This window comes from Leucoraja erinacea, chromosome 38, assembly GCF_028641065.1.
Source record: "Leucoraja erinacea ecotype New England chromosome 38, Leri_hhj_1, whole genome shotgun sequence".
In the NCBI taxonomy this organism is placed as follows: Eukaryota; Metazoa; Chordata; class Chondrichthyes; order Rajiformes; family Rajidae; genus Leucoraja; species Leucoraja erinaceus.
Genome location: NC_073414.1, coordinates 10,959,882 through 10,982,396, shown reverse-complemented (window position 1 = coordinate 10,982,396; position 22,515 = coordinate 10,959,882). Strand labels below are relative to the sequence as shown.

At 43.4% G+C, this 22,515-nt stretch overlaps 1 protein-coding gene across 5 annotated transcripts in view; it reads right to left on the bottom strand.

The window, feature by feature from the left end:
* The window catches only part of LOC129714278 (ryanodine receptor 1-like), a 525,269-nt gene that overhangs the window by 196,649 nt on the left and 306,105 nt on the right, over positions 1-22,515 (bottom strand). For all 5 annotated transcript variants that reach the window (XM_055663830.1, XM_055663832.1, XM_055663834.1 and 2 more), the window contains exons 53-57: positions 20,872-20,961; positions 20,611-20,754; positions 16,089-16,166; positions 14,631-14,706; positions 9,128-9,251 (exon numbers count right to left, since the gene is read on the bottom strand). In XM_055663830.1, the coding sequence (XP_055519805.1) occupies positions 9,128-9,251; positions 14,631-14,706; positions 16,089-16,166; positions 20,611-20,754; positions 20,872-20,961 (512 nt within the window). The remainder of the gene's footprint in view (positions 1-9,127; positions 9,252-14,630; positions 14,707-16,088; positions 16,167-20,610; positions 20,755-20,871; positions 20,962-22,515) is intronic.

The following is a 22,515-nucleotide window of genomic DNA, read 5'->3' as shown; positions in this document are numbered from 1 at the left end:
ATCTTCCCATCTCCCCCCATGTCTGCCTTCCGCAAAGACCGCTCCCTCCGCAACTCCCTTGCCAATTCATCCCTTCCCTCCTGTACCTCTCCCTCCCCGGGCACTTTCCGTTGCAACCGCAAGAAATGCAACACCTGTCCCTTCACCTCCCCCCTCGACTCCATTCAAGGACCCAAGCAGTCGTTCCAGGTGCGACAAAGGTTCACCTGTATCTCCTCCAACCTCATCTACTGCATCCGCTGCTCTAGATGTCAGCTGAATTACATCGGGGAGACTAAGCGGAGGTTGGGCGATCGTTTCGCCGAACACCTCCGCTCAGTCCGCAATAACCTACCTGAACTCCCGGTGGCTCAGCACTTCAACTCCCCCTCCCATTCCCATTCCCAATCCGACCTCTCTGTCCTGGGTCTCCACCATTGCCAGAGTGAGCAACACCGGAAATTGGAGGAACAGCACCTCATATTCCGCCTGGGTTGCTTGCGTCCGGATGGCATGAATGTTGAATTCTCCCAGTTTTGCTAGCCCTTGCTGTCTCCTCCCCTTCCTTAACCCTCGAGCTGTCTCCTCCCATCCCCCCGCCCTCGGGCTCCTCCTCCTCCCTTTTTCCTTCCTTCTCCCCCCCACCCCCCATCAGTCTGAAGAAGGGTTTCGGCCCGAAACGTCGCCTATTTCCTTCGCTCCATAGATGCTGCTGCACCCGCTGAGTTTCTACAGCATTTTTGTGTACCATCATCTATCTCATTATCCACTTCTTGCCAAACAAGGTAAGTTGAAGCAGGTGTAATAATATTTAAAAGGCACTGAATAGGAAGGGTTAAGAGGGTTGTGGACCAAATGGGTAAATGGGACTCGCCTAGATGGGGCATCTTCGGTGGCATGGATGATTTGGGCTGAAGGGCCTGTTTCTGTGCAGTATGATTCTATGACTACATGACTCTGAGATGTCAGCACCAAGCCCTATTGGTTATAATGTTTCTAATTTCCTCTTGCTTCCAATCCCTAAATTTATAGCAGTTTCAGGGATGTTACTCATATCCTCTACAATGAAGTAATAGTTCAAATCATCAGCATTCTCCTTTTTTCCCTAATTATGTATTCCACAGGACCATCGCTCTGCTAACTTACTGAAAAAAATCAAAATAAACTCTTTCTATCTCTTTTCCTATTTCTGGCATGCTTTACCTCCTATTCCAATTTTTCCTTCATTTATTGCCAAATCAAGCAAATCGGAGCTTTTCAAGGGGCGACCTCTGTCATCCAGGGAAGTTAAGTCTTAGATTTCTCCATACTTGCTATACGTTTGGGACACGCCAAGTGGCTGATACTGGTGTTTATCTTCCCATCCTGTCACCGGACTCCATGAGGTGAAATAATCAATGTTGATCCTACCCGAAGTTCAGTGGCAGTAGCTTACTTAACAAACAGCCAAGTATTGCTTTGATGTCAGGTTCAAACCTAAACTAGGGTTCTGGATGGGAGGTGTTTGCCTGTTCTCCCTGTGACTGTGTGGGTTTCTCCCAGGCACTCCAGCATCCCAAAGGCTTGCGGGTTGGTAATTTAATTGGCTGGTATAATGGCAGTTTTAGTAACATTCCCAATGTCCAACTTTGATAGCTATAACTTCTCGTAGGATGTAACCATATAACCATATAACAATTACAGCACGGAAACAGGCCAACTCGGCCCTTCTAGTTCGTGCCGAACACTTATTCTCCCCTAGTCCCATCTACCAGCACTCAGACCATAACCCCCCATTCCTTTCCCGTCCATATACCTATCCAATTTATTTTTAAATGATAAAATCAAACCTGCCTCTACCACCTCCACTGGAAGCTCATTCCACACAGCTACCACTCTCTGAGTAAAGAAGTTCCCCCTCATGTTACCCCTAAACATCTGTCCCTTAATTCTCAAGTCATGTCCTCTTGTTTGAATCTTCCCTACTCTCAATGGGAAAAGCTTATCCACGTCAACTCTGTCTATCCCTCCCATCATTTTAAAGACCTCTATCAAGTCCCCCCTTAACCTTCTGCACTCCAAAGAATAAAGACCTAACTTGTTCAACCTATCTCTGTAACTTAGTTGCTGAAACCCAGGCAACATTCTAGTAAATCTCCTCTGTACTCTCTCCATTTTGTTGACATCCTTCCTATAATTAGGCGACCAAAATTGTACACCATACTCCAGAATTGGCCTCACCAATGCCTTGTACAATTTTAACATTACATCCCAACTTCTATACTCAACGCTCTGATTTATATAGGCCAGCACACCAAAAGCTTTCTTTACTACCCTATCTACATGAGATTCCACCTTCAGGGAACTGTGCACAGTTATTCCTAGATCCCTCTGTTCAACTGCATTCCTCAACTCACTACCATTTATGTCCTATTTTGATTTGTCCTGCCAAGATGTAGCACATCACACTTATCAGCATTAAACTCCATCTGCCATCTTTCAGCCCACTCTTCCAAATGGCCTAAATCTCTCTGTAGACTGTGAAAATCGACTTCATTATCCACAACACCACCTATCTTAGTATCATCTGCATACTTACTAATCCAATTTACCACACCATCGTCTAGATCATTGATGTACATGACAAACAATAGTGGACCCAACACAGATCCCTGTGGCACCCCAGTAGTCACTGGCCTCCAACCTGACAAACAACCATCCACCATTACTCTCTGGCATCTCCCATTCAGCCACTGTTGAATCCATCTTGCTACTCTACCTTAAATACCCAACAATTGAACCTTCTTAACCAAACTTCCATGGGGAACCTTGTCAAAGACCTTACTGAAGCCCCTATAGACAACATCCACTGCTTTACCCTCATCAATTTCCCTAGTAACCTCTTCAAAAAATTCAAGAAGATTAGTCAAACATGACCTTCCAGGCACAAATCCATGCTGACTGTTCCTAATCAGACCCTGTTTATCCAGATGCTTATATATATTATCTCTAAGTATCCTTTCCATTAATTTGCCCACCTCTGACGTCAAACTAACAGGTCTATAATTGCTAGGTTTACTCTGAGAACCCTTTTTAAACAATGGAACAACATGCGCAGAAAGCCAATCCTCCGGCACTATTCCCGTTTCTAATGACAATTGAAATATTTCTGTCATAACCCCTGCTATTTCTACTCTAACTTCCCTCAATGTCCTAGGGAATATCCAGTCAGTACATGGAGACTTATCCACTTTTATAATTTTCAAAAGTGTCAGTACTTCCTCTTCTTTGAATTTCATAGTTTCCATAGCTACTCTACTTGTTTCCCTTACCTCACATAATTCAATATCCTTCTCCTTGGTGAATACCGAAGAAAAGAAATTGTTCAATATCTCCCCCAACTCTTTTGACTCTGCAGATAGCTGGCCACTCTGACTCTCTAATGGACCAATTTTATCCCTCGTTATCCTTTTGCTATTAATATAGCTGTAGAAACCCTTTGGATTTACTTTCAGCTTACTTGCCAAAGCAACCTCATATCTTCTTTTAGCTTTTCTAATTTCTTTCTTAAGATTCTTTTTACATTCTTTATACTCCTCAAGCACCTCATTCCTCCAGTGGTTCATTACGTCATTTCGTTTGGACCTCAAGAGGTCCAAATGACAAATAAATTGAATCTAATCTTATTTACTCCATGCTGCCTATAATTATTGTAGATCTCTCTCTTTTTCCGAACCGTCCAATTTCCCTTGAAAACCATGGCTCTTTCCAATTTTTACTATTTCCTTTCAACCGAACAGGGACATAAAGATTCTGTACTCTTAAAAATTCATCTTTAAATGTCCTCCATTTCTCCTCCACATCCTTCCCATCAAACAAAATGTCCCAATTCACTCCTTTTAAATCCTTTCGCATCTCCTCAAAGTTAGCCTTTCTCCAATCAAAAATCTCAACCCGAGGTCCGGTTCTGACCCTCTTCATAATTATATTGAAACTATGTAGTGGAGATATAGTTCACGCACTCACCGAGCTCCAGAGATAATAAGAATAAGTCTTCCAGTCATTGAAATAAGATTAATTAGTTTTTATTGAAGTATTACAAAACAATTATATAGTCACTTTCCGTCCTTCATAGCTGTTCCAATTATATCATAAACTTCCTCCAAGCCCGTAATCATGTCCATGACTCATAGCTCTCGGCTCAGCTGATGGCTCGGTCATTGGCAAAAACTGTTATTCATACAATCCCACAAGGTAAACTGAAACTAAATTAACGAGCCTGCGCTAGCCTCTTCAGATATTGGCACACCCCTCTACATATTAAATCCCACCTAGAACCATACATACAGATACAAATTAAAATATTAAAAATGTTAAATAGACATGGCTATAATATACTGACAAGCTTAATGGCTCCTACAGCTGGTGTAAATGCTCCTTGTTTGTAGGTGAGTGGTGGAATCTGGGGAGAGTTGATGAGAATGTGAGGTTGATGTAGGATTAGTGTTAGTGAGCCATGTTAACAGAGGGCTAAGAGTATCACACCTTCACCTCTTTCTACCTGCTACCTCCTCTCTATTCCATCAGTATGAAGATGGTCACGGCTCAAAATATCGTCTGTCCATTTCCCTCTACAGGTGCTGCCTGACCTACAATTCCTCCAGTGGTTCATTATTTCAATCAAGATTCCCGCATCTGCAGTCCCTTGTATGTCCAGCTGAGAAAGCACTCCTTGTTCTACTCCAAGGTTGCAACTCAGCAAAATACCATTTAGCATTTTGCATACCATTCAGTGTAGACTTCAATTTAAATATTTCAACAAATAACATACAACAGTGGGAGGCACGGTGGCGCAGCAGGTAGAGCTACTGCCTGACAGCGCCAGAGACCTGGGTTCGATCCTGACTGCGGGTGCTTGTCTGTACAATGTTTGTACGTTCTCCCCGTGACCTACGTCACGCAAGCTGCGTGGGTTTTCTCTGAGATCTTTGGTTTCCTCCCACACTGCAAGGACATACAGGTTTGTAGCTTAATTGGCTTGGTATAAATGTAAATTATCCCTTGTGATGTAGGATAGTGTTAATGTGCGGGGATCGCTGGTAGATGCGGACTCGGCGGGCCGAAGGGCCTGTTTCCACGCTGTATCACAAAACTAAACTAAATCAGAAGAAATTAACCACCAATTAACTTTGAAGTGTTTGATTAATTTCAAGTAGCAACAAATGTGCGCTGTTTTCTTCAGCTTTGTATGGACAATAACTGGAGAAATGAGCAGCAAAATAGCAGTAGTGACATCAAATCAGTATGGCAAGCCAACTGATGTGATAACCTGCTTACACTGCATTTGTGTTGTGTAAGTGTTCATACTCAATATAGCAGTTTGCATGTCTCATGCTACAATGCGCATACATGCAACATATACTATTTTGGATCTCTTGGAGGTGAAGAAGGCAAAAGCTACATGATGATTAAAATGTTGTTGTGCCTTTTCTTTAATAGAAATGCTTAAGCATTGAATCATTTAATTATACTCCTTCTCTAAAATGTTATGCAGAGGGAATCCTTGTATTCCTACTTTTCACAGTCCCTCCTGTCATAATGTTATACAACACAGAAACAGGCACTTATTTGTCTAGAAGGAATGGGTGATCCACCATCAGTCTGAAGAGGGGTCTCGACCCGAAACGCCACCCATTCCTTCTCTCCAGAGATGCTGCCAGTCCTTCCGAATTACTCCAGCATTTTGTATTTACCTTTGATTTAAACCAGCATCTGCAGTTCTTTCCTACTTATTTGTCCATGATGATCAACTGACGAGTCCAATATGTATGAACTTAGTTCACATCCTAAAATTTTGCTATCCATAAACCCATCCAAATGTATTTTCATCACTGTAATTTATTCCAGGTCTACTACATTCCAGTCACCATGTTCCATATACCCACCACTCTCTGTGTCGGATAAACATGCCACCCAGTTCCTCTTTAAATTTTTCTCTTCTCAACCTGAACATATGCCATCTAGTTTGAGATTCCCCTACCCTGGACCAAGCTGTAACCATCCACCTCATCTCAGCTTAATCACATCCTTCCTCTAGTAAGGCAACCAGAAGTTCACACAAAACTCCAAGCTGGGAGTATTGTGTGAATTTATGCCGTCATCACTACCTTGTCTACCTGTGTTGCCACTTTCAGGGAATATTATACTTTTGTCTCTTGTAGTTTTACAACACTTCCCAAGGTCCTGTCATTCACTGTGAATCTCTTGGCCTGGTTTAACTTACCAAATGCTTCATTACATTTGTTTGAGAAATTCTATCTGACGTCCTTTATACACTTTGCCAGTTGTTCTGGATTCCATTGTAACCTTATCAAAGCTTCTTCATTGTCCACCAATTCTGTTATCATCCACAAACTTACTAATCAAGCCATCTACATTCTTATCCAAATTGTGAATATATATATAACAAACAACAGGGGATACAACAAGAATCCCTGCGGCACATACTGGTCTCAGACCTATTACTATTCAAAACAGTTGTGACCACTATCTCTAAAACACTTCGACACAGGTCACCCGGCCAGGCTTGTTTCTCAACACAAGGTCCAGTATGTTCCCTCCTCGAGTCGGACTATCCATATACTGTTTAAGCATCCCATCTTGGATATAGCTAACAAATTCTGCCCCATCCAAATCTCCAGTTGTAAGTCCCAGTCAATATTGGGAAGTGAACATCACCCACTATCACAACCCTATGGTTCTTGCATCCTTCTGTAATCTGTTTACATATCTGATCCTCCATCTCCTGCTGGCTATTGGGTGCCTTTAATATAACCCCATTAGAGTAATTCATCCTTTCTTATTTTTGGGCTCAACCCATAATATCTCAGAAGATGATCCCGCTAGTGTGTCCTCTCCGAGTACCGCTGCGGCATTCTCTCTGGTTAATAAAGCAACTCCTCCACCTCTTTTACCCCCTGCTCTGTCTCGTCCGAAACATCAAAACCCAGACATGTTTAGCTACTAGTCATATCCCGCTCACAACCAAGTTTCCGTAATGGCCACGACATTATAATTTGAAGCACTGACCTAGACAAAGTTCATCAGCTTTATCAATTATATTCCTTGCATTTCAGTCCTTCACTATCCCCTTACTCATATTGACTGGTTGCATCATGGCCTGGTTTGGCAACTTGAATGCCTAGGAACAAAGACTGCATAAAGTGGTTAATGCTGCCCAGTCCATCGAGGGTACTGACCTCCCCACCATCGAAGGGATCTACATGAGTTGCTGTCACAAAAAGGCAGCCAGCATTGTCAGAGACCCACATCACCCTGCCCACACTCTCACTTCACTCATGTCATTGAAGAAGATAGAGGCCTGAAAACTGTCCAGAAGCAGCTACTTCCCTACAACTAACAGGCTGATATATACTACAACCTCCAAATAAGCTCCAAACTACATAGACTTAAGGACATTGTTTGTATCTTTGCACTATTATTATATATATTGAACTTTTTTTGTTGTTAATTTTGTTGTATACATATCTGATGTGCTGCTGCAGGTAAGATTTTCATTGTTCCGTTTTGGGACATATAACAATAGAACACTCTTGACTCTTCATCTACACCTCTCATGATTTTGTATACCTGTACAAGGTTACCCCTCTATCTCCTAAATTCCAAGGGAAAAAATGATAGCCTATCCAGCCTCTCTTAGTAACTCAAGTGCTGCATCCTTGTAACGTCCTGGTGAATCTTTTCTTTCAGTCTTTCCAGCTTCATGACATCATTCCAACTGCAGAACGACTAAAACTGCATGCAATATTCCAAATGTGGTCTCACCAGTGTTCAGTACAACTGTAGTATGACATCATGTCCAGTACTCAATACACTGACCAATGAAGGCAGGCTTGGAAATATCTTCTTCACTCGCCAGTCTACTCATGTTGCCACTTACAGGGAATTATGTGCCAATACTGCTCTTCTACTCTCTCCAGGGCCCTTTACCATGTGAAAACATTGCCTCTTGGGTCCTTTTTAAATCTATCCCATCTCACCTTAAACCTACATCCTCTAGTTTTAGACATCATGCCCTGGGGAAAAAAACTCTTGACTATCTAGCCTCTCCTTATAACACAAACCCTCAAGATGATTAACATACTTACAAAACTATATTGTACCTTTTCCAGTTTATTGACTTCCTTCCTATAGCAAAATGACCAAAACTGTACACACTACTCCAAACATGGTCTTACCACCATCTTATATAGTTGCAACATGACCCGCTCGCTCAACTGCTGTACTCACTCCCCTGACCGCTGAAATCAAGAATGCCAAATACCTTCTTCAGAACCTTTGTCGCCACTTTCATGGAACGATACATCTACACCCCTAGGTCTCTTAGTTCTACAATACTCCTCAGGGCTCTACTGTTTACTGTGCAAGTCCTGTCCTTGCTTGGCTTGAAAAGATGCAACACTTAATTAAGCTCCATCTGCCATTTATTGGATTATTGGTCCAGTTGATCAAGATCTTTTTGGAATCATAGATAATCTCCTTTGCTGTCCACCATACCACCAATTTTAGTATAATCCAGTTACATTCCGATCCAAATCATGAATATAAATAATCAACAATAGTAGAACCAGCACCGAACCCTGAGGCTCACTCATTGTCACAAGCCTCCAGTTGGAAAATAACTCTAACCCCACACTGCCGTACCATCACACCTTCAACTCATCAAAGGAAAACAAATCATAATCATGTTTTCCCAGGCACAAAACCATGCTGACTACAGCACATTCCTGGGTAACAAATGGGTTTTGTTTTTCCAGATGTCCATATTTTGTCCATGCATTGGAAAATACATAAAATTCACTTGATATAGTAACCATACTGCCACAGTATTTTAATGTTACATTAAAATCACATAGGTCTTACAAAAACAAGCAATACCGCAAGGTGACGAGAGAAAGAAAACCAGTGCTATTAGTAGAGATAAATATGTGTATGTACATTGGACTTTGAAATTTAAAAATATTATGGGAGCTCAATTGTATGTAGGGTCGCCAATCAGTCCCGTGATAATTAATGTACATTTTATTAAATCTCTTACATAGGAATGCGGCAAGTAATTAATGCTTATACGGATTACAGATACATTTACCTTGTTACAGCATATCCATGCATCTGCAAGAATCTGAGTAGTTCATGAGCTTTCTCCCTGTCCCGAGCTTTTTCTTTCGCTGTCAATGTATCATATGGCACCAAAAGTGGATGACTTCCTCCACCTAATGAAAAACAAATAAAGGTATACATTGTAAGCAGAAGAAATGGGATACAAAATAACAACATAAACACGAGTCAAGACATGAATTTGAAAAGCAGGCTACAAAATATTGCAGAATAAAAGAATTATAGGAATGATAAGTAGTCGGGCTATGGCTGTGAGAAAGGAGGAAAAGATAAAGATCATTTTTGATTTCATAAGAATATAGTGAATATATAGTAACTGTTATCAAATTTCCCTTCTATTCGTCAACTCTAGTATAGGCATTTGCTCAGTATGGATGAGTTGTGTCGAAGGGCTTGTGTCTATGCTGAAGCAATCAAAGATGGACTGCAATCACATAGAATTAAGCCTTGTGGCATCATCCCTTTTGAAATCGTATACTGAGCAAAACTTGAGCTGGAAAATAAAAATCTGGAGTCAATATTTTTGTTCAGTGAGAAGCATCATGGAGGAGTTAGGGAATACAGGTGCACAACCTTTTATCCGAAGATCCAAATAGCGAAAAGCTCCGAATAGCGGACATTTTTTCGGTCCTTGAAGAAAGATCCTTGAAGACGGTTACCGAGGGCGGCCCGCAGAGGTGACAGCGGAACCTCCGGTCGGTCCTCGAAGAAAGAGGAACTAAATCCCCATTCATAAAAGAGGTGAGGGTATATTGCGCAGGAGGGTTAATAATTGACAATCTGCTGCTGCCTGCCGAGTTAAAAAGTTCCCACGGTAGACTCACGATACACAGTGTATCGTGAGTCTTGCGTGGGAACGTTTTAACTCAGCTGGCAGGCAGCAGCAGATTGTCGCTCCCTTCAGTTTCACCCCACCTACACCCATCTGCTTCCCGGCCATGTGTGTGACCCCTTCCCTCCCCTCTCCAGTTCCCCGCCCATTGCAACGGCGCGGGGGCTTTGCACTGTCTTCACGTCAGTGATGCCAGCATACAATGCCAGTCACCGGAGACGTCAGGACCAACGGGACACCGACCCCCAGGCCCACTGCAAGCACGGAGATCCTAGAGACCCACAGCCAGCAGCAGCCCAGCCCCGTTCCAACTCCAGAGGAACACGCTTCCCGTAGGGACAGAAGCTGATGGTGTGCAAGGTACGGCTTGTTCTTGGGGTTGCAGATGAGGGGGCGCAGCTCGGGCTGTGACGTCTCCGGCCAACGGGACACCGACTGCAAGCACGGAGATCCCGGAGACTCACAGCCAGCAGCAACTCTAGCCCAGCCCCGTTCCAACTCCAGAAGAACCCGGGTTGCGGATGAGGGGGTGCAGCTCGGGCTGTGGGCGAACAGCCACTTGTCGCTGTAGCGGCGCATCGGGGAGTGGGTTCCTGTTGGTCCTGACGTCTCCGGCCACCCCCCTAGACAGGAGCTGAGACTGGGAACTGTACCGCCCTTGCCCCCTCCCTCTGCAACTGCAAAGAACCCCACTCTCCTGCTCACCTACAAGGGCGGTACAGTTCCCAGTCTCAGCTCCTGTACAGGAGGGTGGCCAAAGACGTCAGGACCACCAGAAGCCGCTCCCCGATGGGCCGCTATGGCAACAAGTGGCAGTTCGCCCACAGCCCGAGCTGCGCCCCCTCATCGGGACACCGACCCCCAGGCCCACTGCAAGCACGGAGATCCCAGATCAGCAACTCCAGCCGAGCCCCGCTCCAACTCCAGAGGAACACGCTCCCCGTAGGGGCAGAAGCTGATGGTGTGCAAGGTACGTCTTGTTCTTGGGGTGGCGCAGCTCGGGCTGTGGGCGAACTGCCACTTGTCACCGTAGCGGCCCATCGGGGAGCGGATTCCTCTGGAGTTGGAGGGACAGGGAGACACAGCGGCTTTTGAGAATGGTGGGCAATCACTTCCAAAGTTCTGCCCACACAGTCAGTACACCTCTCCTATACTTGTCTCCCGCACTAAGATTATCTCGCAGAGAATGATCCCAGCCTAACCCTCCCTATTCTCTCCTATTCTGCAAGAAAAACCTACATTGATGACTCAAACTCGCGATCGAGTAACTGCCGGGATCGAGGCGCAAATTCGCGACCTTGCGGATATGAACCGAGCACTCTACCACTGAGCCAGCCGTTAAAATCTACGCTAAAAATCTTCCAATCCGAAAGCCGAAAAATTCCGAATTACGAAAAGTGTCTGGTCCCAAGGCTTTCGGATAAAAGGTTGTGCACCTGTAGTTACAAAATGAGGGTTACATCTAAAAGACAATTAAAATGAAAATGAGTGTAAATGCAGTGGAAAGAGAAACTGAAGAAAAGGTGAATGGTGCCACGAGTAAAGACATAGCATGAAAAATGTGAAAGCAGTTGAAAAAGAGAAAAATAATAGACAAAGGAAATAACAGAAACAAAATGAGAAAGAATTATTATTATTATTATTATTAATTCTTTATTTCGAACAGAATTAAAGAATAAAAAGCAAGTGTGAAACAGCATACAAAAAACAAAACAAGAATATTTATAAAGTGTCATAAACAATATCTATAAATAAATGAAATTGTATGTGTCCGAAAATGAGAATAAAGTGAAGATAGACACAACATGCTGGAGTAACTCAGCGGATCAGGCATCTGGAGCAAAAGGATGGGTGTCAATGGCTCCCATCCTTTAGCTCGAGAGATGCTGCCTGAATTTCTCAGTTCCTCCAGCACTTTTGTCTATGTCTGCTAAATATCTGCATCTGCAGTTCCTTTCTAAAGCGATTCAAGGATAAAGAGCAGATAAAAATAGAGAGAAATTGAAAGTGTCTACAGCTGAGTACACCTGGCAGGAGGTTGCCAGGGGGAACCCTGTAAAAGCATTAATGCCCACATAGGGTTACATCTGCAGTATGCTTCTGTGGGTTGATGGAAAATCACCTGGAGTATGGACTTTAAATAACCTAGCACATGTAGCAGCGTGCAGCAAATTGTGAGGTGCGGCAGACATCAGCAGTAGCAGCCTGGAAGAATCTGGACATTACAGAGTCATGGCCCTTTGGCCCAACTTGTCCATGCTGACCAAGACAGCATACTGGGCTAGTCCCATTTGCCTTCATTTGGTTACATTCCCTTAAACCCTTCCTCTCCATATATCTGTGCAATGCTTTGTGAAAGTATTAATTGTATCTGTTTCTATAGCTTCCTTGGGCAGGTCATTCCAGATATGGACCACTTTCTTTGTGAAAAACATTGCCACTGTGCGGTCTTTGTCTTAAATCTCTCAGTTGAAACAAATGCCTTCTACCCAGGGAAAAATCTTATCCATGCCTTTCATGTTTTTGTACACTTCAACAAGGACAGTTTTCGACACTCCCAGCCTATCCAGAATTAATCGATAACTCAAGTCTACAAGTACTGGTAACATCCTGGTGGATTTGTTCTACACCCTTTCCAACTTAATGCTATCCTTCCTGTAGCTGAACAACCAGAACGGCACACAGTACTGCCAGTGCGGTCTCACCAACAGCTGTTTCATGATGTCTCAACGTTTGGACATTGCCATCCCAAAGAAGGCAAGCATGCCAAACAAAGGTCTGCCAAAAAGTGCCAAAGACCTTCTTCATCTCACTCCTCACCTGACTGGCCACTTTCAGGGAACTATGCATCTGAACGCCTCGATATCTTTGTTCTACCGCACTCTCCAGGTCTCTACAGTTACTGTGTAAATCTTGCCCTCATTTGAAATACCAAAATCACAGTTATCAGAGTTAAATTTATTTTTCCCATTGCTTGACCCACCTTCCCAATTGATATAGATCGTGTGGTGAACTTAGTTATCCTTCATTAAAGGCCTGTCCCACTTGGCCATCATTCACGCGCCATTTACGCGACCTGCTAGCATGTGGGTAGCGTGGGACAGGCGCATGGAGAGGTGTGGAGGAGTGTGGAGTGGCGTGGAGGAGTGTGGACTTCGTCCTGCACAAAATCTTCGCGCGCCACCGACTTGTCGCGTAACTGACGGCCAAAGCAGCAGCAGAAGCAGGCAAACGATCACCGAGCTCGGCCTGGGGCTCACGGCCATTGCGGATCCGGTTCCGCCCCCACTCCTACTGAAGAAGAGTCTCGACCCGAAACATCATCCATTCCTTCACTCCCAGAGATGCTGCCGGTCCCGCTGAGTTACTCCTGCATTTTGTGTCTATCTTCAAATGACGTCACGCGCTCCAGACGGCTGTGCGGACGCATGATGACGCGATCATCGCGCGTCAGTCACTACCGGCCTGTCATGTAAATGACGGCCAAGTGGGACAGGCCTTTTACTGTGCACTATGCAATCAATTGTAGTGTCATTTGCAAGGTTGCTAATAATGGTCACCACATTGTCAGCCAAGTCATTAATGTACATAACAAATAACAGTGGATCCAGCACTGACCCTGCAGTGCACACACATTCACTATCCACAAGAGTAATGTGTCTGAAATTCCAATCACCCCTGGATGAACACAATTCTTCCACAAATCACCTCTACACCCCATACTCATTACCTTAAATCTGCAGCCCAGAGTTTTAGCATATTTGCTCTGGGGAAATGCATCTTACTATTTATGGTCATCCTAATTTTAACAGTCACAGTCATCTAACGACCCTTAAACCTTAAGGATGTATTACCCACAGGTTGGACCGTCTTGGATTATTTACTCTGGGATGCCTGAAGTTGTGGGGAGACCTGCTAGAAGTAGATAAAATTATGGGAGGCATAATAGGGTAGATAGTCAGAACCCATTTCCCAGGATGGAAAAATCAAATACTGGAGGGTGTAGCTTTTAAGTGAAAGGGCAAAGCTTTAAGGAGATGTGTGGGGCAAGTTTTATTATTGCAGAGGGTAGTGGTGGCCTGGAACACATTACCGGGGATGCTGGTGGACAGATATGACAGTGGTATTTAAGAGACTTTGGAAAAACACATGGATATGCAGAGAATGGATAATATGAATTGTGTGCATGAGGATAATGGTTGGTATTGGCATCATGTTCAGCACAAACATTGTGGGCCGAAGGGCCTGTTCCTGTGCTGTACTGTTCTATGTTCAAGCCAATTTTGAACTGTATAGCAACATTGGTTTGAAGTTGACCCAAAGAATTTCTAAGGCCTGAAATGTGAATCATAATTGGTGCATCTGTAAAGTCTCCATATTGATATTGCGTAGTGTAACCAATTAGCTTTACACAAACAATTAAACAAAACTTGTGCTTAATTTACTGTGACTGAAAATGTGATGTGATAGAAGCAGAATTAAGCCATTCAGCCCATCAAGACTACTCCGCCATTTAATCTTGGCTGATCTATATCTGCCTCCTAACACTATTCTCTTGTCTTTTCTCCGTAACCCCTGACAGATAAATGGTTCATACCTGTACATTATTTTTTTTTAAAGCATTTTGATCATATAATCTAACCTTTGGCTTGTAGTTCCAGCTTCTTCTTCCGACCCCATGTGTTGTGGTAGTTTTCAGCAAGTTGCTCTGCCATTGACTACAAAATACAAGAGTGCATTTTGACTAACGTGTTAAAGACTAACGTGTTAAAGAGTGGATGTGAGCCATTTTGCCATTTTGACCAAAGATGCTATAGACCACTCGACGAAAAAGATGTAGTACGATCATGGACAGATTCATGGGTAATTTTCGGCCCCATTTCCGTAACCGGCTTCCGTCTCCGCACCAAAGATCCCACAGCGGAGCAAAGGTACTAGTGTGGAGACGGAAGCTGGTTACGGAAATATCCTCGTAAAAATAAAAGCTATTTGGTAAAAATCTTCTCCTCATTTTCAGAATTATAGTTTATTAACACAATCTGTCCCCCCACAACGTTGATTACACTGCAAGAGGGATACCAAAAGTCTGGTTGGGTTACTGAAATGGATGAAAAAAAGACCCACGTTCTGCTCCGTTGTGTACTACAAGTCAGCCCATTGCATTTAGCAGGAGTGGTCTATCTTGCTATAGGTCTATAGGATTTTTGATTTTGACAACATCTGCAAATATTTAAGCAGTCTCTGAGAAAGACTTTGAAAAGGAAAAGAGTAAAGAATGTATACACTGAAACCTGAACCACGAGATGTCAGAGAGCTCCTTAAAACAATGCATAGTTTTACATTATATATCACTGTGAATAATCATCATTATTAAACTTCAACAATATGACAACTTCAAACATATCTGAGCACCATTTTATACTAATTTGTACGTGGATAACTTAGCTCAGCCTCGTCAGCCAAGCGACAGCAAGTCTCTTGACTCTGCCACACATTGTGAAACAAACTTTAAACAACTTAGAGCAAATTCTTCAAAACCTGGGAGGCAAGTGATATGGTAGAGGTAGCCACAGCTCCTGAATTGGGACAAAAATAGATACAAAATGCTTAAGTAACTCAGCAGGTCAGCAGTACTCCTGGAGAACATGGATAGGTGATGTTTCAGATCAGAACCCTTCTCAAGACTGATTATAGAGGGACAAGAAAGAAAGCTGGGATGGAGAAGCAACAGGACAGAGCATCACTTGTAACAGTTGAGCATATGGATGAAAAGGGAGGTGTGAGCTCGAGAGGATAAAGAGTTTGAATTGTTAACCTCAGGTTGTGAATTGTGTAACCATTGGAAACAGATATGTGGAGGGGGAAGAAGGGCGAAACAGGTCAGGTCAGCCAGGTTTCAGTGCAATTGGAGGGTGGGGGGTGGGGGACCATGAATTGACACCATTATTTCCAGACTGCAGTTAATACAATTAAATGCAATTTTTAACAAGGCGTCTGGAACCAGTAAAAATGACAGCTTCTGAGCAGATAAAAAGTGAACCAGTTACATGTTGCAAAAGAGAGAGAAATTAAAAAGCAGAAACAAGCTATGGCTCCGTACCTGCAACTCACGAGACAAAGTCATGTTCAACAGTTCGGGTGCCTGCGGATTGTAACCATGACTAGGATCATAGACAACCTGCAAAATAAATTAATAAAGGGTAAAAACGTAATCTAAAAAAACTACTGACAGCATTGTGAAATAACAATCCTATGGAAAAATATTAAATTAAAGATTCTCACCAACCTCCTTTGACATCTGCCTCTTCCTCCAAGTCCAAGGCATAACTATGGGCACCCGCATGGGCCCCAACATTGCCTGCCTCTTTATCAGGCACATTGAACAATCCCTGTTCCAGGCGTACACTGCCCCTATACCAAACTCTATTTCAGGAGCCTGAACTCTGCAACATCCAGGTTCAGGAACAGCCTCTTTCTCACACCCATCAGACTATTAAACACAAATTCAAACAAACTCTGAACTATAACAGCCTAGTGCACTTTTATCTGTTTATTAATGTGTGTATATATATTCTATGGTATATGGACACTGATCTGATCTGTTTTTATGCCTACAATATTCTGTTGTGTTACAGCAAGCAAGAATTTCATTGCCCTATCTGGGACACATGACAATAAACTCTCTTGACTTGACAGTTACATTGATGACTCCATCGGTGCTACCTCCTGCACCCATGTGGAACTCATGGACTTCATCAACTTCACCACCAATCCTGCACTCAAATTTACTTGGACCATCTCTGACATCTCCCTCCCCTTTCTTGATCTCCCATCTCCATCACAACAAATAGACTACAGACTGACGTCTATTACAAACCCACTGACTCCCACAACTAACTCGACTACACTTCTTCCCACTCTGCATCCTGCAAAGACACTATCCCCTACTCCCAATTCCTCAGTCTACGCCACATCTGCACCGAAGATGAGGTGTTCCATATGAGAACATCCGAGATGCAATCATTGTTTAGGGAACGGGGGTTCCCCTCTCCCATCATAAATGAGGCCCACACTCATGTCACCTCGGTACCATGCAGCTCCGCCCTTGCTCCCCCTCCCCCTAATCGCAACTGAGACAGAGTCCCCCTTGTTTTTACCTACCACTCTGTCAGCCGTCGCATACAATACATACAGTGACCTCCATAATGTTTTGGGACAAAGGCCCATCATTTATTTATTTGCCTCTGTACTTCACAATTTGAGATTTGTAATAGAAGAAATCACATGTGGTTAAAGTGCACATTGTCAGATTTTAATAAAGGTCATTTTTATACATTTTGGTTTCACCATGTAGAAATTACAGCTGTGTTTATACATAGTCCCCCCATTTCAGGGCACCATAATGTTTGGGACGCATGGCTTCACCAGCATTGGTAATATCTCAGGTATGTTTAATTGCCTCCTTAATGTAGGTATAAGAGAACTCTCAGCACCTCGTCTTTCCTCCAGTCTTTCCATCACCTTTGGAAACTTTTATTGCTGTTTATCAACGAGGACCAAAGCTGGGCAAGTATGGCTGCTGAAGGTACTGGCTCACTTATCTTCATTGATGATACGACTGCTGATGGTTGTAGCATAATGAATTCTGAAGTGTATAGACACATCCTATCTGCTCAAGTTCAAACAAATGTCTTTAAACTCATTGGCCGGCGGTTCATTCTACAGCAAGACAATGATCCCAAACATACTGCTAAAGCAACAAAGGAGTTTTTCAAAGCTAAAATATAGTCAATTCTTAAGTGAACAAATCAATCACCCGATCTGAACCCAATTTTATTGCTGAAGAGAAAACTGAAGGGGACTAGCCCCCAAAACAAGCATAATCTAAAGATGGCTGCACTGTAGGCCTGGCAGAGCATCACCAGAGAAGACACCCAGCAACTGGTGATGTCCATGAATCACAGACTTCAAGCAGTCATTGCATGCAAAGGATTTGCAACAATATATTAAACATGACTACTTTCATTTATATGACATTGTTGTGTCCCAAACATTACGGTGCCCTGAAATCGGGGGACTATGTCTAAAAACTGCTGTAATTTCTACAAGGTGAAACCAAAATGTATAAAAATTGCCTTTATTAAAATCTGACAATGTGCACTTTAACCACATGTGATTTTTTTTTTTCTATTACAAATCTCAAATTGTGGAGTACAGAGGCAAATAAATAAATGATGGGTCTTTGTCCCAAACATAATGGAGGGCACTGTAATCCTCCGAAATTTCTGTCACCTCCAACGGGATCCCACATTGCACTGGACAGGCGCTCCAGGAAGGAGCTGCACGTCACAAAATTGAACTACGCCGTGTGGCAGAGACAAAGCGACAGCAAGGAGAGAGAGAAGAGGGCTCGACGACTACCAACCACCGCCAGTCTCCACTGCACACATTGCACCAAGGTGTGTGGATCGTGGATCGGCCTCTGCAGACCCACAAGTAGACGACCCTATGGAGAGGAGAGGACAGCCATACTCGTTTCGAGTGACCGCCGATGATGATGATATTCTATATCACATATTCGCCAATGGAGTTGACGAATTTTGTTCAGGTAATATTGACGGTGTTTGTTCAGTGCTGATGACGTACCTACTGTACATTTCCCATACAATCGAAGCATAAAGTTTCACTGCTGTTTTGTTGAACAGGAGTTTGATGCATAGCTTGAACATAGAACAATATAGCATAAGAAAATTCAATTCAAGACATTTACGCCAACCATGAACCCAATTCAAACTAACCCCATCTGCTTGCATATGGACTATATCCTTCCATTCCCTGCTTCTTCACACAACTACTTAAATCATTCTTAAACTTTGGTATCTTATTTGATACTTTCAAGAGAGAGCTAGATAGGGCTCTTAAAAATAGCAGAGTCAGGGGATATGGGGAGAAGGCAGGAACGGGGTACTGATTGTGGATGATCAGCCATGATCACATTGAATGGCGGTGCTGGCTCAAAGGGTCGAATGGCCTGCTCCTGCACCTATTGTCTATTATCTAACATTCTCTAATGCAGGAAACAATTAGGTGAACTTCCTCTGCACCCTCTTCACACCCCTTCCTTCATGTTATGTGATGATCAGAACTGCACACAATACACACAAATGTAGCCTAACTCACATTTTATACAACTGTAACATGGCTGCCTGACTTTTATATTCTACACCCACATTTTTGAAACCAGGCAAGTGGTATGCATTCTTTGCCACTCCATCAACTCTTTATGGAGCTGAGGACTTGTACTCTGGACATCCATGCGCCCAAGAGTCATACGAGGGTCCAGGCACAAGGCAAGGGCCGGGACCAAACGTTGGCGAGGGGACGGGGCAGAGCGTTGGTGAGGTGCGGTGTGGGAGCAAAGCAAGGACCAGGTGTGGAGAGGGGGGGTGGGGCATGGGGGAGAGGTGAAATGAGCTTGGGGCAGGTCGGGGGCTCAGCATGGGTGGAGGTCGTGCAACAGTGATTATGTGCCAAGCATGGCCAAAGTCTCCCCGTTGGATTGCAACCTTGTCGTGATCGGGGAGCTTGTGTGTCTCAGTGACCCCTAGAGCTATGCCAGTGGGAGGTTCGTCTCCTGTTAGAGTCTACCATGCTGGACAGGTCGAAGGGTAGAGGCGAGACAAAGAGCGATCCACTGGTCCTCCAGGTTGGAGGTTAAGCACGGGCTAACAACCCTGTCTCGTAAAACAAATATGTTACGGAAACAGCAACTGAAGGAATCAACACTACTGGGCGTGATGGACTTCCAGGGCTATTGACTGATGCTAGGATGAATGTACCAGACAGCATCCCAAGAATTGCCCTGCACTGGACACCGGAAGGGGAAAGGAAAAGAGGGAGACCCAAAACCACCTGGCGTCGAACTGTAGAGGAGGAAATGAAAACAATGGATCTGACCTGGGGTAGTGTCCAGAAGCTAGCCCGGAACAGACAGGAGTGGAGGACCTTTATTTACTTACTTACTGCCTATTATGCTTCTTGGCATGTAGGGCAGCAATGAAGCGGCCAAAGTATGGTATATATGAGCCTCAGTAGCATAGATAAGATGGATGGTCACAGTCTTTTTTCCCCAGAGTGGGGAGGTCCAAAGCTAAAGGGCATAGATGAGAGGGGAAAGATTTAAAGAGGTCCCGAGGAAGAACTCTTTCAAACAGAGGATGGTGGGATATTAATCAAGCTGTGAAAGGAAGCACTAAAGTACAATTATAATGTTTAAAAACATTTAAAGAGGTGCATGGTTAGGAAAGGTTCAGAAGGATATAGGCTAAACACATGCAAATGCACAAGCTTAGGTAGGCAACTTAGTCGGCATGGACAAATTGGGCCAAAGGATCTGTTTCTATGCTGAATAATTCTATGAATGATATCCTTGTTGAAAATGTTAACAATTTTATTCAAACGTAGGATAAAAACCCTCTGAAGCATAAACACCAGATTATGAGAAATTAAATAGCTTTATACGTGTTGTAAATTATAGGTTGTGTGAGCCATGGTTCCAATAGTAATTCAAATATTTTTAACTATAAAAATGTCAGCAACAAATGACTATAATCGCCACTTACCTGTGCGGACTGTGAAATCTTGCGAGTTTTCTTCTCTCCTTTGTCACTTTTTTCCACTCCCTCGCCTGCCTTTTCAAGTGTCCACTCCCAAGCAATCGTAGCTTTCAGGGATTCTTTGATGGGCCATCTATAGATTTCTCGGTCCTAGAAATAAGGTAATATTAAAAAAATTGCAACCCATAAAAACCAACCTGCTGTGGCATTATTTTAGACAGGTGAAGGAGTATGCACGATTAGACACCAGTTGAGTCATTATTATACCTTTTCAGAGAATGTTTTGTATGGCCTCAACCATGGGTGTGTTCGAGCCTCTTCATCAATAATTTCACCAAAACTCCAGTTATTTTGTATCTAAATAAAAAAATATATTGGTTAAGGCGCAGAATGTGCTGCACACTGTTCATAAGATCATAGGTGATAGGAGCAGAATTAGGTAATTTGGTCCATAAAGTCTACTCCACCATTCAATCACCAATCAAAAGCAAAATCAAAGCCTATCTCCTTTACTCCATAGATGCTGCTGCACCCACTGAGTTTCTCCAGCATTTTTGTGTACCTTCAATTTTCCAGCATCTGCAGTTCCTTCTTAAACACAATGGACATGATCTTCGCTATACAATAACTCTGATAAATGCATGGAGCAGCTCTAACCACAGGACATGGCTTTTTTTAAAAAACATCATTTAAAATCATCTGACTGTCAGCTGGGAGAAGTTACGGAGTGTCCTCCTCATGATTGGGTGGCTGTTGAAATGTATCTTTATTTAATACAGCATGAGACCTGTTATTCCCTCATCATTGTTGCTGTAGCACTGCCCCTTAACCTCAACAACATCCCTGCTGGGTTGGAACTAATTTACAGAATTAATGGCAAATTGTTCAATCTTGTGACCTCCACTCCAGGAACAATATCACCCCATCACATGATGTGGTTCACATGTGCAGGTAAGATAAGGCACACATACCAGATTGTGCTCATGAACAGAGAGGTGGGGGTGAGGAAGAGATGTTCATATATTGAAAACTTTCCAGCACGTGCTAGGTTGTTGAGAGATGGATCACTACACTTCCAGCACTGGTTATGAGCAAGGTAGAACTGGTGGCTCAATGTTACAGGGTACAGGTGCTTCAGGAGAGACAGAGATGGGGGTAAAAGAGGAGTAGGTGTTGCGTTCTTGGTTAAGGAGGATGTCACAGCAATGGTCATGTGAAATTATGACCAGTTTGTCTACTGAGGCTACTGAGGTGAAACTGAGAAACAAGAAATAGATGATCCCCTTGTTGGGAGTTGCCCCCAAATAGCTAATAGGAATTTGAAGAACAAATATGCCAGGAGATTGCAGGCAGCTATAGGTCTAATAACATTGTTGTAGTAGAAGTTTTAACATCCCCAATATTGACTGGGAACGTCATAGTGCGAAAGGTTTGGAGAGGGTGGAATTTATCAAATGTGTTCTGGAAAGTTTCCCCCAGCAATATGTACAAGGCCCCAAACTGGCAAGGGCAATGCTTGATCTAGTCATGGAAAATTGAGCAGTGGGCAAGTGGATGAAGTGCTCATGATGAGCCTATTTTGGACCAGCGACCACTGTTCTATTAGGTTTAAAATAGTTATGGTCAGAGACAGAGCAGGCGCACGGGTTACATTCTAAATTGGGGAAGGCCAACTATGAAGATAAAAGGACAGGAGCTCAATAAAGTTGATTGGAGCAGGTTGCTTAAAGGAATAGGAATGTCAGGAAAGTGGGGTGTTTTTAAGTGTGCTTACAAGAATCCAGAACATGTATATTTCTGTAAGTGAAGGGCAAGGCAGGTGAGTGTAACGAAGCTTGGATGACAGACACAAAATGCTGGAATAACTCAGCCGTACAGGCAGCATCTCTGGATAGAAGGAATGGGTGACGT